The 26,155-nt window shown below is 43.9% G+C and overlaps 4 protein-coding genes across 4 annotated transcripts; all 4 read right to left on the bottom strand.

Moving 5' to 3' along the window:
* Positions 1-1,163: 1,163 nt before the first annotated feature.
* SERLADRAFT_406906 (uncharacterized protein) lies at positions 1,164-2,619 on the bottom strand (the record flags this gene model as incomplete). The annotated part of the gene is made up of 6 exons (XM_007316039.1): positions 1,164-1,415; positions 1,468-1,569; positions 1,679-1,800; positions 1,902-1,911; positions 1,966-2,352; positions 2,407-2,619. The coding sequence occupies 6 exons, from the start codon at positions 2,617-2,619 to the stop codon at positions 1,164-1,166; spliced, it is 1,086 nt and encodes a 361-aa protein (XP_007316101.1).
* A 12,324-nt stretch (positions 2,620-14,943) lies between these two features.
* SERLADRAFT_435785 (uncharacterized protein) lies at positions 14,944-15,474 on the bottom strand (the record flags this gene model as incomplete). The annotated part of the gene is made up of 1 exon (XM_007316038.1): positions 14,944-15,474. One exon carries the CDS (start codon positions 15,472-15,474, stop codon positions 14,944-14,946), a length of 531 nt encoding a protein of 176 aa, XP_007316100.1.
* Positions 15,475-15,585: 111 nt separating this feature from the next.
* SERLADRAFT_435784 (uncharacterized protein) lies at positions 15,586-16,278 on the bottom strand (the record flags this gene model as incomplete). The annotated part of the gene is made up of 4 exons (XM_007316037.1): positions 15,586-15,754; positions 15,807-15,871; positions 15,924-16,037; positions 16,087-16,278. The coding sequence occupies 4 exons, from the start codon at positions 16,276-16,278 to the stop codon at positions 15,586-15,588; spliced, it is 540 nt and encodes a 179-aa protein (XP_007316099.1).
* Positions 16,279-16,895: 617 nt separating this feature from the next.
* SERLADRAFT_435783 (uncharacterized protein) lies at positions 16,896-17,294 on the bottom strand (the record flags this gene model as incomplete). The annotated part of the gene is made up of 1 exon (XM_007316036.1): positions 16,896-17,294. One exon carries the CDS (start codon positions 17,292-17,294, stop codon positions 16,896-16,898), a length of 399 nt encoding a protein of 132 aa, XP_007316098.1.
* Positions 17,295-26,155: the final 8,861 nt, after the last annotated feature.

The following is a 26,155-nucleotide window of genomic DNA, read 5'->3' as shown; positions in this document are numbered from 1 at the left end:
GTATTGTTGCAGCTACAATAGTTCTCGTTCTTTATCTCACAATGATGCTGTGAGGCAACGATAAACTATAACAAAAACAAAACATGTCTCCGACTGCACTTGCAGGGAGTAAGGGGTTCTATGAGCCTGGTTATTGACAGATGCTAGAGAATATAGCAAGTAGAGGATGTAGGAGTTAGGACTCAGAGGTTTCTGATAAGAGGTAAAGCGGATAATTCAAGTAATAGAAAACTAAGGAACTATACATGAATAGGTAAGGTTTTATATAGCTAACCGTTCATTCCTCAGGCCGAAAGGAGAATAGACGAAAAGTGGTCTGAGGAATAAATTGTCCAATAAGAAAAAAGGAACAACTATCGTACGACTTTGACTGATTAATCAGCGGGTGAGAGAATTGTACTAATAATAGGTGTTTGTCACGTGTGTTCAGGAACTGTATCCTCATGATGAGGTACGATTCTGATCGAAGCATTTATTAGTATATCCAGGCCTTAATGGGACTTGGAGCTGGTTGGCGAGATGCCTACTACCAGTCCCTACCCATTGTGCTGGCTGGCTGGGCATGATACCCAGTCTCTGATCTGTGATATAAAGTGGTAGCGGTGGTTAAGAAAGCCTGTGAGGGCTATGAGAAGTAAGATCACAAACAATACCTCTAGCCCTAGAGCCAGAGGTGTAATGGGAAAAGTGTTTGAGAACCAAGACATAGAGAATATAAGAAAATAGTAAAATAGTCCTTACAGACACTGTATCTGCAATTCTTGGTGTTATCAAACATCATGCCCAAGATGAGGAGCATTCAGATGTGATAGTGTAGTAGAATAAATATCAGTTTTCATGTTTGAACAATACAGTGTGTCCGATGTTGACACTGTGTTTCAGGATACATATTTCCACACCTCAGTTTAGAACATCAAAGCCGTGTGATTGTGTTTCCAAAGTTGATCAATAACACATAAGATCATGTTCTTTTCTTAGTACATCTATGAATACAACCTGACACTTTCCATTTGCAAGCCAGTAATCAGATAGCCAAGTCCGAAGTGAAGTCCTCGTGGTAACTTTCACTATTGCTATTCTCCTCCCTGCCATCCCCACCATCTTCAGTTTGTTCGTTTCTGCCCATCTCACCCTCATTATCAGTGGGGGGCTCCTCCTCATCATCATTCAGCGCTGCCATTGCTTCCCTCATCTTCCTCTCTATCCTCCTTGCTTACCCTTCCTCCAAATCCCTTTTTTGCATTTGGGAAGAGAACCTGGTCCCACTGGCGGAATATATTAAGTACGCTTGACTTTTGTTTTTGTATGCCACTCATGAGGTATTCAAGGTAGTTCTCAAAGTCATCATGCCAATCTATCCCAGAGTCAGCACTGTGTTCCTTGAGAGAATCATTGGGGGAAAGAGCCCAGTGGGGCTGTAATGTTAGTAAGTCTATGCTTTCAAACTTGAGCAATATTTTGACTTACCAGAACGGCTGATGCCACTATCATCCCTGGAGTAGTGTGGTCAAGCCCCCACTTTATGTCCATGGTTTCGTTATTCCTCATTGCATAGAATGGCTGGTTTTCCTTTACTAACAACAATGACTTTGGCCCTCAAATTATACAAGTCAAGACCTTCAGAAAATATCAAGACTAGATCCCTGATGGTAGAGCATAGTATTTATTATGTACTTACAAGCATTAGAACCTGGTTCAAAAAAATATTGTCGACCTCCATTTCTCCAGTGTGATTGTTATGCAGATTCTCTACTTGCCATGGATTACAAGTAAGTTTTCCTATCCTATCCTTCTTCCATCCTATTTTCTCAATAAAATTTTGCCTTCTTGTGCACAGTTGAAAATCAGGCTACCACAACTTCGGATTCTGCTTGCAGTGTTGGACCGCTGGACCTGCATACCATCACGGAACTGTTGTATTGTGTGAGTAGACACTCTCTTCACTAGTATATATGTTTTGCTCACTATCTGTCCCAACCACATTTCACCAAGCAAACTATGAAAGCAAAGGGGTAATATCTCCTTGATATCCCTCAGCTGCCCTTGGATTTTTGAGGCTTTGTCTTCAAAGCGGCAAAAGTGACTGTATTCATTGTCAACCGGTGTATCAAATGTATTGACAGCATCTTGCATCCATAGCATATGCGTGATCAAAAACTTTTGTCCGAGCCGCTTTACTACTTTTTCATCCTCATGTGAGTCTGTTAAATTTCGCTTTTTCCTCAGTGGAGCATCATCAGGGCTTCTTTCTTCTAGGCTGAGCGTGTGGTCCACAGTGTCCTCATATTTCCTTTGAATAAGCCTGGCATTTTCTTTAGCTTGGTTGGCAGTAATCTGTGCCTTCCAGGCAGCCTATTCCACATACAGTAAGTAATTATAACCATCAAGTTATATGCTAATACTTACTCTATATAACAAGTTTGGTGACATCTCACAACTTATCTCCATGTCTGAACCTGATTCAGAGCTTTGGTATGCCATCCTATTTCCGTTGACATGGTTCTGATTGCTTCCAGATTCCTCGGCTTGTGGCTGTCTCTGTATGAGATGTTTGTCAAGCTGTTTCCTCCCAGCTCGCCCAGTGTTTTTTCGCTTATCCTTTTGACGTCCTTTTCCCATACTGATGTCCTGTTTTCTAGCTCTTTGTGGTCACAGTTTGAGTTACAGTTGGCGAGTGGAGCATTGTTAATTAGTTACGACATTCAAGTAAGTAGATCTAGGGTTTTCAAGTCCGACAATACCTGACTCACTACGCTACAACAACATGGGCTCTCAACATCGGACATCAAGAGCTTCAGCCAATGGATTCTGCTGCAAGTATTGTAAAAGGAAGTGCAATAGCAGACTGTTTGATAAACATGTTGAGGCTTGTAAGCATAGGTTTTGTGCCAAAATGCAGGCTACACCAGGGATTCAAAATCACCAGCAAAGTCCTCCAATGTTACGATAACACAATTTTCGGACCTTTCCTTCATTTTCATTCTCCGCTTTAACCTTGTATACTTTAGCTTTCACACATGATGCCACGCGGCACTTCTCCTTTTGTTCAAACTCCTCTTTCTCGCGCTGCGTTGCCTTCTTCTTATTTTAGATACAACTCTCTCACACAGTGGAGCTGGTCATGTGGGCTAGGCCCCATGACATCATCAGCCACTGACTTTATCAACTGTACAGTACATAAGTACAAACACTCTGTATTCGTATATATACCCCAATAGATCCAGGAGACTCCTTAGCGAGTCCTCCTGTTGTATACCAACAAACTCTCTGCAGCTTAAGGGGTAATCACTCCCCCATCACTACCTTTATAGTGTGTTCCTGTGTGCGCCAGAATAACTAACTCTTGGTTGTTACATCCAAGTTCTCAAGATAGTTCAGGAGGTCCATGCAGATGTTTCAGGCTTGATACAGTACAGGTAAGCTTGTTTCTATTTCAATTTCTGCCTGCTAGTTTCCTACAGTAGCCAACCGTCTAATTGTGTAACTAGGATCCTCTTAATGCTAATGACAATGAGGACCGGTCACTTGATGAGGGGCCAAAAGAACCCAACGGGACTTTACAGCCCAATCTGCAATCTCAAGATCCAGATCCATCAGACAAGCCTTCACAATACATCCAAGTAATCCACCACCCACATAGTGGCATCCAAGACCATTCAGTGGTCAGCTTACATAGTATCGGCGGTGGCGCTATGACACAACCTAACAGATACTCCCCTGCATCCGAGTCTTTAACTTATACTAGCAGACCATGGGCTCCATTTCAAACTTGTGCTGATTTTGAGTACACAGAAACAGCCATCAAAGGTTTGCTTAGCAAGGACATTGTCAATACACAACTTCAAGGGATTCAGCATGGTTGGGCTCGCGGAACAAGTATCACATTGCAAAACTATGCAGATATGGAACATTCTTTGAGTCTTGCATGGCCTTACTGTGTTCAGGTATGGTTATTCATCTTAGTTTTCAAGGCTTGTGCTCACTCAGCAGATTAGTTTCAGACGGGCAGTGTTTTTGCCCAGTACTTGGGTAAAACATATGACTTTGACTTTGTTTATCGGGACCCATGGGAGCTTTATAAGGCCTGGATCACAGATAAAACCCTTGTGGACATGATATTTTGGTATCCAATTCACAAATATTATTGTTCCAGAAATGGTCGAGTAGTCTTCAAAAAGCGGCTGTATGACGAGGTCTGCACCGCAGATGGCTGGGATATCCAGGTAAATTAATTCTCTTATTTTCTCGGCTTTTCACAAGTGCTTCAGAACCTCCTCCCACAAGATGGTGAATTGCCTCATTGCTTTCTCCCCATCTCACTCTGGCTAGATAAAGGTAACATAACAAAACGGGTCCGCAAACACCCCATTATTATCTGGACGCTCTTCCTACCACGGTCCATACAAAACACTTCAGGAAATGGTGGTGGTGCACTTGTTGGCTATATGCCTGTGGTGCGTATAATTCCTTGAGCTCTTAGTTCACTGATTGATCTTCTGTTAGCCTCAAGACCCTGCAGATCCATCAGACCGCAATGCTGCAGAGACTGTCCAGTGGGCCTGCTTCAAGCGCAAGGTCTACCATAAAGTACTTGGCGTGGTTTTTGGGCCAATAAGAGATTGTGAACATCCTGGTGAAGCGATGTCTTGTGGTGACAATATTGATAGGATAGTTCACCCAGGTATTCCAATCAAATGTGTTGACGGCGAAGAGAGTTGCGCTATTACCACCACCCACGCAGCCCTTGCAAATTACCCCTGCCCAGCTTGTCTAGTTCACCGTTGCAACTTACACAACATTCATCAAACATTTGAAGCACGATCAATGGAGACTATGCAGCAACTGTATATGGACTCTGTTTGGGCACCAACAAAAACTGAGGCTGAGCGCATCTTACAAGAGCATGGATTACATGCAACCAAGGTTTTTCTAGTCTATCATAGTGATACATGTCTACGAGCTCTTTCATACAGAACTTCTTCTGGTCCATGAAATTTTCCAATCCTTATAAATCAATATCATATGACAAGCTCCACTTGGACGATCTTGGAAAGTGGGGGAAACATCTTTGGCCATTACTTCTGGATGTGTTGACAGAGAATGGCAATAAAGGACACTTGGCTTCCAAGTAAGTAATTTATTTATTGCCTTGTAGCATGTACTGATATCCAGCATATAAGTATGCGACATGTAGCATGTTGGTCGAACCTCAAGCATTTCTCAGATGTGACTACTGTAGATTATGCAGATGGCCAAGCCTTTTTTGACATATTGAAGGTAAGTGCTTGCTACTGTTATCCGTTGGGAACACGAGCTTAGTCAACTATTATCTAGTGTATTCTTCCATGCATAGTACTATTAAGAACAAAGCTTGAAGGAAGTGTCTAGCCACTTGCTGAGAGCAATCAGGGACTGGAACTAGAGTCCAATGTGAGTAACTTTATTATTAGAGAGTATGACAGGTATACAGTACCTAGAGTCCAATGTGAGTAACTAGAGAATAGGAAGCATTGGACTCTGCAGTACTGTCCGAAGTTTTGTAAACAAAGGTAAACAAAGCAGCCACAAAGGCAAAATAATAGAGAACACAATCAATAGTGAATGATAGAAGAATAGATAGAGAAAGGAATGAAAATATATAGGTAGCACAAAGGTGCAGAATCACCAAAACTAACAAGTACAGCTCTTGCTGAACAATTGCTCACTCATACATTGTCTTTGCGCCTATGCAAGGTATCGACTTATGTTAGAGTGCAAATGTATAACCGAGGACCAACTACAAAAATTACAACATTACATACTCAAATAAAAGGAGTCCTGTGATGTGCATAATTTTTCTCGCTTCTTGTATAATGCTACTAACTAATATTTTCAATAAGCTTGTCTCCAGAGACTACAACAAGAACTTTGATTTCCCCAAACAACATGCCAGCAATCACAGCATCTGCAATATCCGGCAGAAAGAAACACAGATCCACAGGTACGTCAGTTCACTCTATGCCATTAACTCTTTATAATCTATTTTAATTGTCCACTAATATATTTCTATACCTACAGATGGTTCGTATAGACAAGAACCAAGAGGCAATTGCCCATATATGGATGCTTATTGATAACTACGACTCCAAGACCAAATCTGAAGGTCTCAATGCCCATTTCAAGTTTTTGCAGGACAGTATAGCAAGCCTGGCCGCACAGCCTGCCAGCAAACACTACATGCTTGGCTCGCCAACAAAGTACAGTCACACAGTGGCCTTGAAGTCAGAGTACCGCAGTTTGGATAGGATGGTATGAAGGTTTGTGTCTTCAGAAGTTGATGATGCTAGAGCTGGGCCTATTAAGGTATGATGCTGTCCTTAATATCAGACTGTTCTAATAGATTTTATTTCACAGGTTCTGCCATTTCAATGTATCTACATTACCTACCAGTCACAGGACGGCTGGACGGAGGACCGCAATATTCTCTAATGCAACCCCTCCTTCAACGGTCAGAAAAGATATGACTGTGTTCTAGTCAACACAGATACCCCACTTTCCACTCCTGCCCGCCTTACCGGATTGTTTTGATGTTTTCTGGACTCTGGAACTCTTGATGTAGCTCTTGTGAAGATCTTCAAGGCCTCCAATGGAAAGTTTAGAACAAACTGGGCAGGTGCTTGCCTATACAACAAGAGAGAAAGCAAATTGGTAAACCCGCAATATTTTATTCGGGGAACCCATATGATAAGGGCATTTGATTTGAAAGAGGGTCGGTTTTTCTTGAACAATACAATAGACACAGATATATTTTTACGTTTCGGCAATTGACTCTTAGGCTATTGTTTTTTTACGTTTTCATTTCTGTACTCATGTCGATTATGCGCTAATGACTTTGTCTTTGTAAACGAGTGAGCTGCCTGCTACCACCTAACCAGCACTTGCTTGGCCTGACTGTCTTACCATTACTCGTCCTTTTCTGAAGCTCTCTGGCGACCTAATAGGACCTAAATTTTCCTCTTCAGCTTCACCGCAAATATGATAAGGTCCTATCATTTTCTCCATGAATCACTGCCAAATCTGATCAGTTCATCAGGCTGGATATTATTGCTTCAGCCTGCGTAAGGTCTGATAAGCTAAGACACATTTTTCTGACAGTCTGAGTGCTGAGTGGGCGCAGCCTCTGAGTTTGCCTATCATATTAACACACCAAATCTAGCCACGGTAGTTTACACGGGAAACACTGGTACTTCTCTATACCACCTTCATCTTGAAAGCTAGTAGAGCTACGAGTACCTCTGGCGAGCGAGAAAATAGCATACTAGTACTTGTCAGAGTCAAGATCTCGGGTGAGTAGATGTCCCGAGGCTGGTACTATCTCGAGTTGATTATAACAAGGTCAGATAACAATAGACCCTTACTTGTCAAGTCATATTCTCGTGCTGAAAACAAACTTTCTGTTCACTTGGTTTGGCAATTGGTTAAGCGGTTCCTGAGGCAAGGGTTTGTGCTAAAAACTGTGGAGCTAATGCTACAGCTGGTTTAAATTTAAGGCACAGATTATTTGTTTGAACTCCGAACAATTTGTATCATAAAGTCAGAACTCAGCGGCTCTATTCAAAGCATGTCAAGACTTGAATATAAGCTTGAATGTTGGCGCGGAGTGAGATGCCAGGGAATCAATAAAGGTATGGAAAGAAATTGTATGAAATAAATATCCGTCTGAAAACAAACAAAGAGGCTGCAACTTTATAACCGTGACTCTGGTATAACTAGATGTCTATCTCATTCTCCTTCGGCATTGAAGGAGGTTGTATTGGCGCCCCACCCAACATAGTCTGACCGTCCCTTGCACACTTCAGTCACCCCCAAAACATAAGCATTTAGCTTCAACTATCTGTGTAAATGTATAAAGCTAAGAGCTTGTTTTTCCTGGTATCATCCCAAGTGCTCCAGCAAGGATGGGATCATCCCAGAAGCGGAATAATACCACCCTTCTGGGATTTTCCCATGGTATCAGACCATGTACCATAGTGGGATTATCCCTCAGATGGGATAATCCCAATAACCTGTCACATGTCACATGGTATCAGGGGGATTGGTGCTAATACTAACATGTGAGAATGCTGGGCCAACTAGTGAAGATATTTCCAGTCTTTTCCACCTGAATAATGGTACTTTAGCCCAATATAATCAAGACTATTTTGAAATATATGAGTTACAAGTTCCTCATTGTAGCTTACTGCAAATTTGGGGAGAAGCATTCCCTTTTTTTTAAATGTGGAACATTATCAATTTCTAGATATAATCAATTGCAGGAACCATACACTAGAAAGATGCTGTTGTCCTTGCTGATAGATGTGATATGTGAGTTCTGCTTTTTTGCAAGGTTTATTATACCCTTAACTGAAGTAAAAACTAGGAAACACAACACAAATGCTGTGACAACAAAGTAATCTGCAGAAGGACATCGAATATTAGATTTACACTAGATCTGGCATATTCTGTGAGGAAAATCCTGACCTTGTAGAAAGTAAAACATAGTAAAAAGAAACATAAAGTCATGTTCTTGCAAAAACATGAATTTACCACTTTTGTGGCACTACCAAGGTATTTGATACCTTATATTGTACATTCTCTGAGAGTGGTTCCTGGGGGCTGCTGGCTGAAGGTCTATGGGGAGAGGGGGATGCTTGCTATGTACAGTATAATACACAAGATCTCCATTTTGATACTCCTACACTAGATGACTTGAGTGTGAGGATTAATTAGGCACTGCTTAGGTATTTAATACCTTGAGTTGTGCCATTTCTGGGAGCTACCAGCTGAAGGTCTAAGGGGTGACTGGTGCCTATATGCTGACTGTGTATAGTACAGTATCTAAGTCCACAAAGAATCTGAGTGCTGTAAAGGTATTCTTTTTTTAGATTCTTGAGAAATTGAAATGAATCCGGAAAATATTTTTTCATGCCAAGTAAGGTTTCTGCCAACATTCTCTGTCTCTCATATGATAGTGATGCTGTCTCACACCACTCTTTTTGGATTATCATTTTTATGGCAATATGTAGAACTCAGGTAATTTTCTTCAAAACTGATTCTGACCATTGACATTGCCCAACTTTTGATTTTTTTTACTGAGGATCATCCCACACTGATCTGGACAAATCCCTGAAATAGGGTGTGATCATCCCAGTTAAATCTGTACATGTCCCCACGTAACATGGGGTTACCCACTTCTCACATGGACAAATACCAGAAGGGGGTGGGATCATCCCAGTTCAATATGGACAAATACCATAAAGGGATGGGATGATCCCAGCTCAATGTGGACAAATACCACAAGAGGATGGGATAATCCCAAGCCAATCTGGGATGATCCCAAACCAATCTGGGAAAATCCCAGTTAAGCATGGACAAATACCAAATGAGATGGGATGATCCCAAACCAATATGGGAAAATCCCAGCAAGAGATGGGATGATCCCAGTTAAGCATGGACAAATACTAAATAAGATGGGATGATCCCAGCTCAACATGGACTAATACCAAAAGAGGATGGGATGATCCCAAACCAATCTGGGAAAATCCCAACAAGAGATAGGATGATCCCAGTTAAACATGGACAAATACCAAATGAGATGGGACAATCCCAGCTCAACATGGACAGATACCAAAAGAGGATGGGATGATCCCAATCTACTCTGGGAAAATCCCAGCCAGAGATGGGATGATCCCAGCTCAACATGGACAAATACCAAAAGAGGATGGGATGATCCCAAATCAATCTGGGAAAATCTCAGTTCAACATGGACAAATACCAAGGGGGGATAGGGTCATCTCAAACCAATCTGGGAAAATCCCAGCAAAAAAGGGGATGATCCCAGTTAAATGTGGACAAATACCAAATGGGATGGGATCATCACAATTTGATATGGACCAATGCCTGAAGGGTAAAGCATCATCCCAAACCAGCCAAGGAAAGTCTTGGAAAGAGATGGGATCATTCCAGTTCAATCTGATCTAGAAAAATCTCCAAATTACATAGGATCATCTCACTACATCACAGACAAATCCAAGCAGGGGACAAGATCACCCTGAGTCAGAATAGGACAGGGAGATCCCACAACAGGAATAGAATTATTGAATAGCATGCTTAGGCTGCTGGTGACTCAGCATGACAGGGGAAAATACTCCTGAAATGCACTAAGGTTATTCTGTAACATATAATCATAGGTAAGTTCCCAGCAGCTTAAAATATTATTGTCCTTTTCCAGCAGTTTCCATTTTTTACATGTTGCAGTATTTTGTTTGTAAACCAACTATTATGTTATGGTAGGACCTGGATGAACCTAAGGTTGAACTGGGACAGTGATTCAGAGTAGCCCTCACGTAGGTTCATCCCAAGTCACATGAAATTGCATAAGCATGCAGAGCACACCTTTCAGCCATTTTTGTTTTCACAAAAATTTATAATCAATTGTATGCGTGGGGACATATAGTGGATAAAATGGGTGTTGGCTTGTGGATGCTGGGCTGCCACAAAGAGCCAGCAATTTGTCTCATGCAAGACATGTTCTGCCTTTGACAATGATGCAGCAGAGGGAAGGATAATGAATATGTAGTACTTACTCGGACTGGTATCTTTGTGCATTTTTCAGTTCAGGCACTTGGATAAAGCTGCACAATTCAAAAAAATATCATATCTTTTGGATCAGCACATTAAATGGATTTGTGACATATCTTTGCCTGGTTGCAAGAGTGTTACATTATTTAAAGTTGGATGAGCCTGAATGAGAGGTATTGTAATCCTGCAGATGTATATGCTTGGTATTGTCAAACATCTTGTATTCCTTTGACTATAAGCCATTTTAAGTAACATTGATAGAAATCCAGGGTAGATAAATCTACTTTGTGATATGCAGTAAATTATATGATAAGTAGGAATGACAAAGTTATATAGTCAGTTAAGGAAAAGAGATATGGTTGAATTATCTCCTAATCAACTGAATTAAATCAGGTTAATTTGTAAATGGTTATATGTCACAATTAGTTACACTAACCTTTGGTCAAAGTCTCCTCCATCAATCTATAGTATATGATATTACACTAGAAGCTGGACAAATTAAGGTTCAATTGAGAGTAAACACCATTTGAAATTTGTATATATGTTATAAATGATGAAAGCAGGTAGTATTGTATTCTGCTTCATGGCTATTAGTACTATTGATAATGTATTGATGTTGGCTACATTTATGCAGGAACTATTTTTGCAGTAAAGCCCCCCTGACACCATGTGACATGTGGCAAATGTCTGGGATTATCCCACCATAACAAATGGTCTGATACCATGGGAAAATCCCAGAAGGGTGGTATTATCCCACTTCTGGGATGATCCCATCCTTGCTGGAGCACTTGGGATGATACCAGGAAAAACAAGCTCTTAGCTTTATACATTTACACAGATAGTTGAAGCTAAATGCTTATGTTTTGGGGGTGACTGAAGTGCCCTTGCACCCATTTCGTGCCGGGCCATTCGGCTGCATCCTGCGGTCTTGTGTTGCAGGTTTGTAATAAATCGTCTCTCTCATCATACTCGTCATGGTCCCCCTACAAGCTTTGTTTTCCATCTCATGCTAACAGTGTCACAGGTTGCCCTCGTTCCTACGACAAATATTTGGAAGGAGTTATCGACCTCGAGCCTCCTTCACACTGTACAGGGTATGAAGAGGCGGGGAACAATGACAGCGATGACCACGACAAAGAGGGTTCTTCGCCAAAGTACTGACAGAGCTTAGACAGACGCCTGCACTGCATTGTGGAGGGTGAAATGTAATTGCTTGGATATGTCTAGCAAATGAATAGCTCAGACTTCGAATGAATGTCTGATATATTGGAATAATGTACCTAGCAAATGAATAGCTAAGAAACCAAGGATAAGCTAGGTACTCGTAACTTTGATACAGAAGGGGAATCTCACCTCAGACTTCAAATGAATGTCTGAGGTGTCTGTCTAACAACGACAGGATATATATGGGAGAACGGAATCAAAAAATTAAATGCTATCTGATGGCACACGGGCCACTCCATCTACTAGGCCTGCCTAGTTTGGCACTTGCACCACTTCCTCTCTTCGTACAACACTTGTTTCTCTATCTCCAACACTCCCCCTCAAGCCGTACGGAGTCCGAGCGTGTTGGCAAAGTGCTTGACTTTGGCTGAAGGCAAAGCCTTTGTGAGTACATCCGCTGTCATGCCTTCGGTTGGGCAATAGCTGATCTCGACTTTTCCATCTTCAATAGCATGTCGGATAAAATGGTAACGAATATCAATGTGCTTTGTTTGAGCGTGATATTGACCATCCTTGGCCAACGCAATTGCCGATTGATTGTTGCATCATAGATCTGTTGGAGGTAAGTCTTCTCCGAATAATCCGCTGATGAACATTTGCATCCACAGGATTTCTTTTGTCGCATGGGTGGCTGCGACATATTCAGCTTCCGTTGTGGACAATGCGACTATCTCTTGCTGCTTTGAATACCACAAAATGGCACCTCCATCAAGTATCATGGCGTAGCCGGATATGGCTTGCCTTGTTTCATTCATGCTTCCATCTGCATCTGTGTATCCAGTGAGTCCATGCTCATCTGGTCCGTACACTAACCACAACTCTCTGCTTCCCTTTAGATATTGAATTACTCTTTTGGCTGCCTCCTAGTGAGCAGGACCCGGATTTTTGACAAATTGTGAGAGAATTGTGACAGCATGCGCAATGTCAGGGTGAGTGCCAATTGCTGCGTACATCAGCGATCCCACCGCCTCTCTAAACAGGACATCTCACATCTCTGCGTAATCCTCTGGTGTTTTAGGAGATTGGTCCTTGCTTAGGTACATGCTTGCCACCATTGGGATTGCTAACATTTTTGCATCTTCTAGGTTGAAGCGCCTGATTATAGTGTTGATATAGCTGCGTTGGGAAAGGTACAGGGTGCACGTCACCCTATCTCTTTTAATCTTGATACCTAACATCCAGTGGAATTCCCCCAGGTCGCTCACTTCAAATAACTTTGCCAGATTGGCCTTCAGGCATTTCATGCTAGCTGCTGATGGTGTGATTAGGGTCATGTCATCGACATGCACGGCAATTATAGTGAGTCCTTTGTTTTCGCATTTGAAGAAAATAGCGTTATCTGTTTTGCACCTGACTAAAACTATCTTTTTAAGTCCATCGCATAACATTTGGTACCACCTGCGCCCGGCCTGTTTAAGACCGTATAGGGTCTTGTTTAGACGTAGTACCATCAATTCACAGCCACAAGTGCTGTATCCAGGTGGTTGCCGCATGAAGATGACCTTGTTGTTGTCCAGCTCGCCATTTAAATAGGCACTTTTGATGTCCATTTTGTGAGTCTCCCAGTCATTTCTTGCGGCCATTGCTAATATAAGTCTGAGGGATGCCATCTTGGCTACAGGGGCGAACATGTAAATAGTCAATTCCTTCAACTTGGCTGAAGCCCTGGGCCACCAGCCTGGCTTTTTATTTGTCGACGTCGCCAGAAGCGGTCCTTTTGATCTTGAACACCCAATGGCTGCCTACAACATTGGCACCTTTCGGTTTTTCGGTGTAAGTCCAAGTTCCTGCCTTATCTAATCTTTCTAGCTCTTCTTTCATGGCTAACTCCCATTTATCCCAATCTGGGCGTCTTTGGGCTTCTTCAACGGTCCTCGGCTCGATGCCATCAAGATCGGCCATGTGTGCGACCATGGCCACATTTTGGGCCAAGTCTCTCAGGGCCTCGTTGTTTTGCTCTTCTTCATCGCTCCCATCAGCATTGTTGATATTTAGCTGGATTCCTCTTGGTAAAATGGGTCCTTTGTCGAGTCCTGATACTGACCCTTTTCCCTGAAGTAGGTCACGCACGTACTGCGCTGGTTGACAGATTCAAGTGCTTCAGCGGGGGGCTGGGGGTTGAGGAAGAGGAGGAGGCTGAGGACAATTGTCAAGATGATTGAGATTGAGGGGATTGGGGGGAATTTGCTGCACTTTGGGTGGAGCGTAAGGTGCATCTTCATTGGGAGCAGCCTCAGCATCATACAAGTCAATGATTTGACTCCCTTTTGGAGCTTGTGGTGTTACAGGATCATTCTCCCCCTCAAGTCTAAAGGGGGTCTGATCATCATTGCTGCCCGGTGAGTCACTCACAGGTGCAAAAATGACAGATCGCTCCACGCTAACAGTTCATTTGTCTGGCCAGAAAATCCGATGGTCTTTACTCTTGGCATTAAAACCCATCCATCTCCCAGTGTGCGCACGTGCATCAAGTTTAGAGCCACCGCTATAGTGCACCAATACCTGGCAGCCCCATTCCTTCAAAGTAGAGAGATCTGGTTTTACGCTATGGGCCGCTTCGTGTGGTGTCATCCCAGTAAGTGCCTTTGTTGAGGTTCAATTCTTGAGTCAAACAGCATGTTTGACTGCCCACCCTGGGCCGCTTCGGTGAGAGCTTCCCACACACCTTCAGACAGGGTTTCTCTGTAGTAGAGAATGTGTCTCAGAGGCAACCTCTTCAAAGAGGCTTACCCTTATATCCTAGTCGGGATTGTAGACTAGCTAGCCTTGTATCTATACCACATTTCCAATGAATATGTAGAGGGTTGTGACCTCCTCGCAGGAGGCTCGGATATATGTCAGCTCAAGAAGCTCATTCTGATCAAGCGGGTATAGGCTCTTTGAGCTTGCAACTGGGTTGTTATGTTTTCTGCAAAACATAGAGCTCACAAGTGTTTGGAACACTCTTTTTGGAGGCTCATTTACCAGTGCTCAGGTCAGGTATGTTTTTTTTTTGTGTTGCCAGTTATCACTTCCAGAGGCTTGGTGCTTACTGGACGTATGCGGTATTAGTTCTGAATGAGCCTCGTGGACTATTGCATTATACATACAACATTCGGTAATATTTTCTACTACCAGATACTAAGGAGCCATGTGAGAACGCTCAATGACAACCTCAACTCGTCTCCTCTTTGAAGGAGTGTGTTTATCACCACCACCTTCTTGCGGATTGGGCTCACTTCTGTGGTGAGTGTGCGCCTTGCACTTTCTTTTGCTGACACGGGTTGCAGATGCGTTGGTTTGGCGTGGTTTGCCTTTACGGTTGGTGGACTGATCGGCAAACTTTCTCCATCCGGATGAATGGCGGGAACTGGGTGGGGGTGCAACACCCAGGATAACGGGCTTGGTACAGTTGATCAACTGAGCTATAAACATGTTAGATACAATAACAACGGTATAATAAATCACACCTTTGATCTTTGGGACTGCCTTGAAGTATAAGCGCTCCAGGCCTTTGTCTTGAAGGCTGCAGACGAGTTTAGCGTGCTCTGATAGAGTGAGATCCGAAATGCCTTTGGGCTTAGTTGTGGTGGGCCATTGTTTGCCCGGCATTAGAACCTTCCACGGCCAGTTGTAGCAAACAAGCCCATGCTCTGCGAGCCCGCCGGCCATTCCTTTCCAAGGGAATAGCTTCTTGGATGCAAAATTGTGGCCAAGAGCCTCTGGATGTCAAGCCAGCATGTTAACATGTTACCAGGTTGTCTCCAAATGGAACCAATCCAGTTAAGCCGATATCAACTTTCTAATCAGGTTAATATCATCTGTGGCCTTGCCCAAGCCAGCCGTGTGGGCATCTTTGCGGCTGTGGTCAGCTTCATTCCCCGGCGCAGTGTGCTCTTCTGCAATATTGCTACCAAAGGCTCTCGCTATTGTATGGAAGGAGTGTCGATTACTAGTGAAATGATGGAATAAGCATACCGCTTCAAGATAAACAAGGGACTTACTAGATGTGAGTTTTAAAATTACTTGTCATCTGATCATCATCCATGCAGCAACGGACACGGAAGAACTGAGATTACATGAGTGAATGGTTTACTTGAGGGGTAAGATATGAGACTTACATCCGTAGCACCTGCAGTAGTGTGAACAAGAGTGAGTGATGCATTTCGATTCAATGAGCTACCGGCCATCACTAGTGCAGCCTCAAAACCATGTTCTTTGGCAAAACTTTCCACCTAGCACTCGTTAGTGATCACACTTTTGCGCCATGAATATAGCACTTACCATGCTCATAAGTTTTTGCTTGGCCTGATCAAAGTCTTGAGCACGCTCATCAACTGTTCCTGAGATGTCAGAATCCGGGGTGTTTTGTTGGTGAGAGAGAGCCACAAGGACGTCTGACTGGGGAGAGGCTTCGAGTCCAGCCAGCTGTGGAGAAGGAAGAGCCTCAGATGTCGGACTAGTAGCATTTGGCATCATTTTATGTATAAAGGTGAAGCTTTTGAGACTCTCAGAGGGTATATTCTACCAAACAAATAGCTAGGTCCAGGAATAGGACCAGCCATAGGCCATTAGATACGATCAGAGTCTGAACAGGCTAGAGCGTCAGAGCGCTAGACACGTTTAGTATGCTGATGTAATCAATTGGATGTGAGAATGGCTATTTGGAATATGCATTTATAGATAGAACAACTTACCTTGAATATATAGTATCAATTTTGAGTACAGCGTTGAGGGAGGCAGGACCTGCTGAAAGGATGAGATGTGTCAGAAATCCATTGAAATTGTCAGCATCAAATGTCCTGCAAGTCACTCAATACGATGTAGAGATTAGTGGGAGCCTACTCAACCATCAAGCCCGCAGGGAGATTTGTCAGCAAAGGTGGTCTATACAGCAGTAAAATCACAAAAAAAACGAGCATAATACATGTGGTATGATAGCGTCAATAAACAAACACACGGAACGGCAATACATGTTTGGATGAAGAAGTCGGGCGGCAGCAAGATGATCAAAAATGATGGACAATGCTGAGGAGTATACTGTTATCTAGGGGGGGGGGGTGGATGCTCCGCAGCGGGGTAGTAGTAGCTGTTCAAAGCATCTGCGCCCATGTCTCTGCCTGGTAGGCGCCAGGTTGTACTCCAGGGTCTTGATAAAGCCCACCTCTGCGTCCGTGTATGTCACCATAGAGTGGCAAATGACTATACCCATTACCATACATAATATGGCGGGGGCCTGCTACATTTTGTGGGTCAAGCCAGGGTGCTTGGTATGCCTGTCTCTCTCCAAAATCAGGCCCATGGTTGTATTTGTGGTAGAGACCCTCCTGTGATCTACGCTGCATCATCATTTCTTGCGCACGAGGTTCCTCATCTTGACGTTGACGGATCATCGGGCCAGCATTGTATACACCTGATGCAAGAGGCTCTTGGGTGCCAGCTTGCTGGCCAACATTAAAGCCCTCTTCAGCAGCACGCAACCGCACAGACATGGTGGAAGGGGGCGGTGTTGATGATGAGAACTGTTGTTAGAAAACCACACACAAAAAAACTAACTAACACACAATCCTCCCAGATTCCACGGAACTTGTTTATGGGCTTTGCCTCCTAGAACAGTGGGTGCTCTGGTTGTTCGTGGGGTGGTATGTATAAAGATCCTTCAAAGTAAAAAACCCAAAGGTGTATGAGTGTGGGTTTTGAGGAGGAGGGATAGTTGAATTTATAGAAAGATAGGGGCTTTGTGACGAGTATAGACAAGCACTACCTTGCTAATCGTAGCACAAGGTAGGTTTGAGAACAATGAGGATGACGATGTGACAAGGTTCCCAGTGATAGCAGGCTCCTGACGCACAAACTGTAGTGCTCAGAAGGACTCTAATCGAAAGGGATGACAATCACTTTCAAAAAGTGACGAGTGACGATGACAGCAGTTAACAGTGGTAGAAGTGGGAAGTGTTGTGACCACACTGGATCACAAGTAGCAGAGTAGTGAACTTGAGAGTAGAGAAGAAGTCTGGATTGGATTTCTTGTTCTTTTACAAGGTAAAATACAGGGGTTTATATAGTGAAAGAAAAGTAGGCTATGCACAGTATAGCTGTGCAAAAAGAATGAGAAAGAACATGAAGGAAGGAATGTATGCTGATGAATCCTGCGTAGGTAGTACAGGATAAGATTGTCAAAAAAAAAAAAAAAAGAGATAGAACAATGAATGCTATGAGTAATGTCACAGGTTTATACAGCCATAAAGTAAAGTCTAATAGCAAAAAGAGAGCAGGAAAATCATGATGTCATGGGAAGATGCAGTAAAAAAAGGGCAAGGCAAAACACTATCAGTATCAACACAGTTCCTTTATTGTCAGTCAGGCATTCTAAAAAAATATGTGTCCATAAAAATGATTCAAAAATCAAAAATAATTGCACTGTAAATGAATGTTCTGCTGAAGAAAAAGAAACTGGAGCCACCGGTCCACCACCTATTCCAAATCCAACAGTTCCATGGCCTTACCAATGGACTGGTTGTGTTGGACCACCTGATCAAACGAGAGAGGGAGAGGAGTAGTTCCAATTTGGAACAAGTGAGTCCCAGGCAGCATGTGGTAGGTGTAGCTTTAGCGAAGACGATGGACAAAAGATAAGTGTACCCAAGTGAATGGGACAGCGATGAACATGGGAGACGCAAGGGGATGGACCTTCTCCAGCTCAAAAACTACCCACCCACGCTCCAACCAGGCAAGACGAGCGACCGATGTTTTGATAGTATATGATGGCAGATCGACTTCATGAAGATGGACCTGTTGCCCTATTTGGACCGGCTGCCGGGTCTTTGCTGATATCAGCAGTGGCACGTGGTAGTCAAGGGATCGGCGACGGAAGCAGATAGGAAGTGATGACATCAGAAATGGTGGGGGTGCAAATAAGATGAGGAGGAGGAGGGTGGAGGTGACAAAAAAGTGGATTAGAATGGGGATCCAGAAACAACCGTCAGGTGAGAATAAAAAAAAGAGGAAGGGGCCCATGGTGGGGCTAGGCAAAGGAAGGAAGGGGAGTAAGGGAAATGACAAAAGCAAGGGCGCAATGCAATGTGTAGCCAGTGGCGACATAAAAATTTGCCAAAATGCCGAAATGCGGAAAGTACCGGATGGAAAAGCAAAGGTGAGCATGACTGGATTGCCTAATAGTGGTGGTGCTGATCAGCCACAAGATTGAAAAAGGCAATATTAATTACTATTCCACGTGGCACTGTGCCTGTGTGGCGCAAAGGAGAGTCTTTTTGAATATTTGCTTCGTTATTGACACCTGTCCATGCTACCAATCAACTTTGGTGCATGACAGCGTATGATTATGGACTATTGTTACGTGAATGAGCACATGGTTAAAAATGTGTATCCGCTGCCTTTGATCAGTCAGCTAGTAGACAAATTGGCTGGTGCCAAGATCTTGACAAAGATGGATCTCAGATGGGGGTACAATAATGTACGAATCAAAGAAGCAGATGCTTGGAAGGCCGCGTTCACGTGCCACCGAGGATCCTTTGAACCCCTTGTTATGTTCTTTGGGTTGACCAACTCGCTGGCAACCTTCCAGAGCATGATGAACAAGATCTTTGCGGATATGGAAAACTGTGTCGTCATTTACATTGTTGATTTGTTAATATTTACAAAGTCGGACGATGAGGCTGAGCATGACAGGATCGTGCAAGAAGTCCTTCAACGCTCACAGGAATGGGACCTATTTGTCAAACCTGAAAAATGTAATTTTAAAGCGAAGGAAGTAGACTTCCTTGGTATGATCATAGGCCAGAACGGAATCAGGATGGATCCTGAGAAAGTTCAAGCTATCTTGGATTGGCCAGAACCTACTCGCTGTTACGGTAACACAATTTTCAGACCTTCCCTTTACTTTTATTCTCCGCTTTAACCTTGTACTTTAGCTTTCACACATGGTGCCACGCGGCACTTTCCCCTTTTGGTTCTAACTCCTCTTTCTCGCGCCGCATTGCCTTTCTTCTTATTTTGGACTCAACTTTCTCACACAGTGGAGCTGATTATGCGGGCTAGGCCCCATGACATCATCAGCCACTGTCTCTATCAACTGTATAGTACACATGTACAAATAACCCTGTAGTAGTATATATACCCCAATAGATCAAGGAGACTCCTCAGCGAGTCCTCCTGTTGTTAACCAACGAACTCTCTACAGCTCAAGGGGTAACCACTCCCTCATCATCCTCCTTATAGTGTGTTTCTGTGTGCGCCAGAGTAACTAACTCTTGGTTGTTACACTCGCGTCAAAGGAGTTAGGGCCTTCCTTGGCTTAGGCAATTTCTACCGAAGGTTTATCAAAAACTTGGCAAAAATCATGAGACCGTTGAACGATCTCACTAAAAAGGACATTGTTTGGCACTGGGGCGCCAAGGAACAAGAAGCTTTTGATAAGCTTAAACAGGTGTTTACAACAGCGCCCATATTAGCATTTCCAGAATTAGACAAAGAGTTCCAGCTAGAAACCGACTCTTCTGATTTTGCTACTGGGGCTGTTTTGTCGATTAAATGCCCTGACAATCTTTGGAGGCCTTGTGCCTATTTATCACATAGTTTGTCGCCTACAGAGCGCAACTATCAAATTTACGACAAAGAGATGCTGGCCATCATTAGAGCCTCAGAGCACTGGCAGCACTACTTAGAAGGTGCTAGACACCAATTTGAAATTTGGACCGATCATAAAAATCTGGAGTATTTTATGACGGCCCGAGACTTGAACCGGAGACAGGCCCGCTATGCGGTATACTTGTCTAGGTTTAATTATAACTTAATTCATAAACCGGGAACTTCAATGGGGAAAGCAGACACTTTGTCCAGAAGAGAGGATCATGCCAACGGCATCAAAGATGACAACAAAGGTGTTACCCTGATAGACCAATCAAGGGTTGCCAATGTTAGAATCGGGCAGGATTCCAATCTTCTGGAAGTCTTCAAGAAAGACATCTCCTCAGAAGAGAAGGCGCGCCTTGATGGCAATAAAAACTATTTATGGGAAGACAGGCTCTTCCATTTTAAAGACAAAATCTATGTGCCTGAGTCCGCAGGGATCAAGGCAATAGATAGACATCATGACACTCACTCCAGTGGCTGGGCACCCGGGGTGGCAACGAACAATGGAGTTGATCTCCAGAAACTATATGTGGCCTGGCATGGTCAAAGACGTACAGGAATACGTAAAATCCTGTCTGAGATGTGCCATGGCCAAGAATTCTCACCAACCGCCGGCTGGTAAACTTATGCCAAATCCGATACCAGCTGGTCCCAGGCAAGATATATCAGTTGATTTCACAACGGAGCTGCCCGAGTCAAATAGGTATGATTCAGTAATGGTGGTAGTAGATCGTTTCTCCAAAGAAGTGGTATTCATACCCACCAATAAAACCATTACTGCTGCTGGTACGGCAGATTTATTTAAAGATTTTGTATGGTCTATCCATGGGTTACCAGAAACGGTTATCTCCGATAGAGGGCCACAATTCGCTAGCGGATTTACAAAAGAGTTATGCCGGATGCTGGGCATCAAACCTAAGTTATCAACGGTGTTCCATCCGCAGACTGATGGACAAACGGAGAGACTCAACCAGGAGTTGAAGCAATACCTCCGTATATTTATTAATGACAGGCAGACGGATTGGGCCAAGTGGCTAAAGATAGCCCAGTTCTCTTATAATATCAAACAGTTGTCAGCTACAGGAAAGGCACCATTCGAGGTTACTAGATCATACCTGACCAGAATGGGTGTAGAACCTGGTAAAAGCAAGAACGAGGCTGCTGGGAACATGGCCAAAGACATGAAGTCTGTCTTGGACGAAACGCGCAAGGCGCTATTCAAAACTGCAGAGCAGATGAAAGACAGGGCAGAGTGTAGACGCTCTAAGGCCCTGACTACAAGGTCGGCGACCTGGTCTGGTTAGATACTGACCACTTAAAGTTAAAAGATCGGCAGTCTAGAAAACTGACCAAAAAATGGATTGGCCCTTACCGAATTAAGGAAGTCAAACCCAACGCAGTGGAGCTGGAACCCCCAAAATGAATGAGGGTAGTACTCACGGTCAATATTAGCCATGTGAAACCCTACAAAGGGCCGCTGCTGGGACAGCGTATAGACCGGCCCGGACCGGTTGTAATCACCCAGAAAGGTGAAAAAGAGTTTGAAGTTGAACGGGTGGTGGATGCACGCTTGAAGCGTGGCAAATTAGAGTTCCTAGTCCTATGGAAGGGCTATGGAGACGAGGACAGAACGTGGGAACCAGAAGCCCATCTGGACAATTCCCGTGACGCTGTTCGCAAATTTTATTCTAAGAACCTCTCAGCTCCTAGGAAGCTTAGAGGCATGGACTCAAAACTTTTTAATTCTCTTTTTTAACCTATGCCCGAAAATTTAACTACCACCTCTGGTATTTGGTCGAGCCTGGAAGTCGAGCCTTAGAAGGGGGGTAGTGTTACGATAACACAATTTTCAGACCTTTCCTTCATTTTCATTCTCCGCTTTAACCTTGTATACTTTAGCTTTCACATGGTGCCACACGGCACTTCCCCTTTTGTTCAAACTCCTCGTTCTCGCGCCGCATTGCCTTCTTCTTATTTTAGATACAACTCTCTCACACAGTGGAGCTGGTCATGTGGGCTAGGCCCCATGACATCATCAGCCACTGACTTTATCAACTGTACAGTACATAAGTACAAACACTCTGTATTAGTATATATACCCCAATAGATCCAGGAGACTCCTTAGCGAGTCCTCCTGTTGTATACCAACAAACTCTTTGCAGCTTAAGGGGTAACCACTCCCTCATCACTACCTTTATAGTGTGTTCTTGTGTGCGCCAGAGTAACTAACTCTTGGTTGTTACAGCACTGAGACTTTGCGGCAAGTCATCTCAAATGATTGCCTCATTGTCTGGGTCAGCTCTGGGATTTTGAGTATGGAGGGGCTCGCGCTCTGGGGGCTTTGGACACAACAGCTCTTCCATCTTGTCAAGCAGTCGACGATGCTTCATGTCATGGCCTGGAATTTTGACCAAGACTTGAGTCTTCTTTTTGTCTCAGATTTTTTGCGGGCTAACAAAGTGTTTGCCCAGTCCTGAGGAGGTAGGCTGAGCAGCACGACTACCGGGAGGAGGGGGCATGAGAATATGATGAGACGTAAATGAAAAGAGAAAGATGAAAAGAGAAAGAAAAGACTTAGCGTGAGAAGTATAGAATTTCATGGCAAACTAAAATAGAATGTGCAACTGTACTGAGGCTACCAACAAGGCTCGCCAATGCACACCTGAAGGGCTCGTCATGATGCTCCTGAAGGGCTCATCGATTTCGAGACCCTCTCGAGGAGGCACGCAAAGCGGTGGTAATCTATTTTTAGAATAAGGTTCTCGAGGAAATGGCGGATTATTGGTCTCAGAGACAGGTTTCCCACAACAAAAGAACCCCGTCTGAGTGACCACTATTGGGTCCGAAGTTACATGCCTGAGGTGTGACTGCCTCACCCCATAGAAACTTGGGTAATCCACTTCCATGCAGCATAGCACGTACCTTCTCCATGAGGGTGCGTTTGACTCATTCAGCCACCCGTTCTGCTCGAGAGTGTCATGGACGGTAAGTTTCCTGACTATTCCCTTCTTTTCCAGGTACTCATCAAACTCTCCACTCAAGAACTCGCCACCTAGATCACTATGTAGAATCTTTACAGCAGTGTTTATATGGTTTTGCAGCTAGGCCTCGTATATGCAAAATTGTGAGAAGGTATTGCTCTTGTCACGTATCAGGAAAAGGTGAGTCTCCCATGTCTTATTGTCTGTGAAGGCAACATAGTAATGTTTGCCTCCAAGCGTTTCAACAGGTGCTGGACCCCAAAGGTCTGTATGTATCTCATCACCGTATGCAGTTGCACGCTCGCCAGTTTTGACTTTAGGTATGGATTCCCGCGTTGTTTTTGCATGTACGCATAACTGACAAAAGGTATTCTCGTCGCCAGGTATCAACTGGATTCCTTGAATCAGCCCATTTACAATTGCAATGTTCGCACTTTCTCCTGTGTGGCCTGACCACTTTGATCTGTAGAAACCTCCCAACCTTGGTACACGGCCGATGACCTTACCTGAAGCATTGGTGATGATGTATTTTCCTTGTTTAAAGGTAGCAGTATAACCTGCTTGGTCTATCCGGCCAATGGATACTAAGGTATAGGCAATTCCTGGGGCATAAAGAATGTCTTTCAGCGTGATCTGGGTGGTGGTATCACCATTTGGCACCCTGATTATGAGGTCTCCTTCTCCTATAGCGGCAAACGAGTCTTGATTTGCTGCACTGACAGGTTGGGGGGGGATGGTTCAGAAGTTTGTCAAGAGGTCTTGGTAGGGCGTAAAATGAGCAGTAGCACCTGAGTTGTATAGTTCCACAGTCTTGTGGTGGCTGGTAAGGCTCTCGTTGTTTGCGTAGAAAGCTGACTCTTTTATTTCTGCCAGGGATTTGGGGGTTATGGCGCACCATATCCCCTCTTCTTCACGCTCAATGATTGCAACATTTGCCTGTTCGGGTGTCCTGCCCTTGTTACCATCTTCTTGGGCATTCCCCTTTCCTTCGGCTGGTGTGTCCTTTTTTGCATCGTTTCTGCGATCGCATTTTTCACTGGGGCAGTCTCGGCTGATGTGACCTTTACCTCCACAGTTGTAGCATTCAACTTCGCCTTTCTCAGAGGATCTTTCTTTAGGATCATATTGTCTCCCTCCTCGGCCTCAAAATCTACCTCTGCCACCTCGGCTTCCTCTTTTAGTCGACGTGGTTGCAGACATGGCTGCGTTCTCACTTTTCGGGTGGGGGCGTTTGGTTGTGATGGTCAGTCTGTTGTACCCTTGTAGGAGGTACATGATCAGTGTCTCGGGATCAACTGACTTTCCATTTAAATGGGCAACCGCTGATAGATGGGATACAAAGGTTGCATACATTAGAGGTAAGATCTCATTATATTGGATGCTTTCTCCTTGTCACTGAGCTGAACGCCGGCGGCGCTTAGTTGCTCCCACATATCGCGGACTTTGTCAATGTGTGTGCGCATATCACCTTTTTTGGGGCAGCGTCAAATCATTTGGGAGCTATAATTAAAGAAAGGACTCAGATCTCGTAGAAGGGTCTGAGTATTCAAGTAAGTACCTATGATTAAAGAAAGGACTAAATCATAGTAAGCTAAGTATTCGAAAGGGGGAAAAAGGAAAAGGGGTCTCATCTCAGATCTCGTAGAAGAGTCTGAGGTGGTACATGGTAACTAGGCCTCCTTTATAGGTAAGTGAGAGAACAGCATCAAAATGTTTCTGATGGTATATATTGGTGCACGGGCCACTCATACTTACACACCTTCCTTTCTAGGCGCTTCATATCGGCTTGCTTCCTCTCTCAATATTCTCAATCCAACACTCCCCCTCAAGCCATACAGAGTCCAAGTGCGGCAGCAAAATGCTTCGCTTTTGTGGACGGCAATGCCTTGGTAAGTGTATCTGCTATCATATCATCCGTGGGACAATACTCTAATTCAATCTTCCCTTCTTCGACCGTGTGGCGTATGAAGTGCAATTGCACATCAATATGCTTTGTTTGTGCATGGTATTGACTGTCTTTGGACAGGGCAATGGTGGATTGATTATCACAGTAAAGAGTGGTTGGCGGTGAGCTGGCTTTGAAGATTTTGTTGATGAACATCTTTGCCCACAGGATCTCCTTGGTTGCATGGGTGGCTGCGACATATTCAGCCTCCGTCATCAACAGGGCAACAACCTCTTGTTGCTTAGAGTACCAGGATACTGAACCCCCATCTAACATTATAGCATACCCCGAGATCACCCTGCGATTCTCGTTCATGCTACCATCAGCGTCACTATAGCCTAAGAGGTCAGTCCTTTCAGGTCCATATGTTAACCAGTGCTCACAAGATCCCTTTAGGTATCTGATGATGCGCTTTACGGCTTCCCAATGTGTCCTTCCAGGGTTTTTGACAAAACAGGACGATACGGGATGTCTCGCATTTCTGCGTAGTCCTCGGGTGTTCTAGGACTTTGGTCTTTGCTCAGGTACGTATTTGCCACCATTGGGATTGCTAACGTCTTTGCATCTTCGAGGTTGAAGTGCTTGATGATGGTGTCTATATAACTGCATTGCGACATACACAAGGTATGTGCGATCCTGTCTCTCTTGACCTTGATACCTAACATCCAATGGAGCTCGCCCAAGTCACTCACTTCGAATAGCTTTGACAGGTCATTTTTCAGGTGTGTCATGGTGGTCGTTGAGGGGGTGATCAATGTCATGTCGTCTACATGGA

The sequence above is a fragment of the Serpula lacrymans genome (assembly GCF_000218685.1).
Source record: "Serpula lacrymans var. lacrymans S7.9 unplaced genomic scaffold SERLAscaffold_4, whole genome shotgun sequence".
NCBI lineage: Eukaryota > Fungi > Basidiomycota > Agaricomycetes > Boletales > Serpulaceae > Serpula > Serpula lacrymans.
Note: the sequence above shows the minus strand (reverse complement) of the source record. Positions and strands in the feature narration are given on the sequence as shown.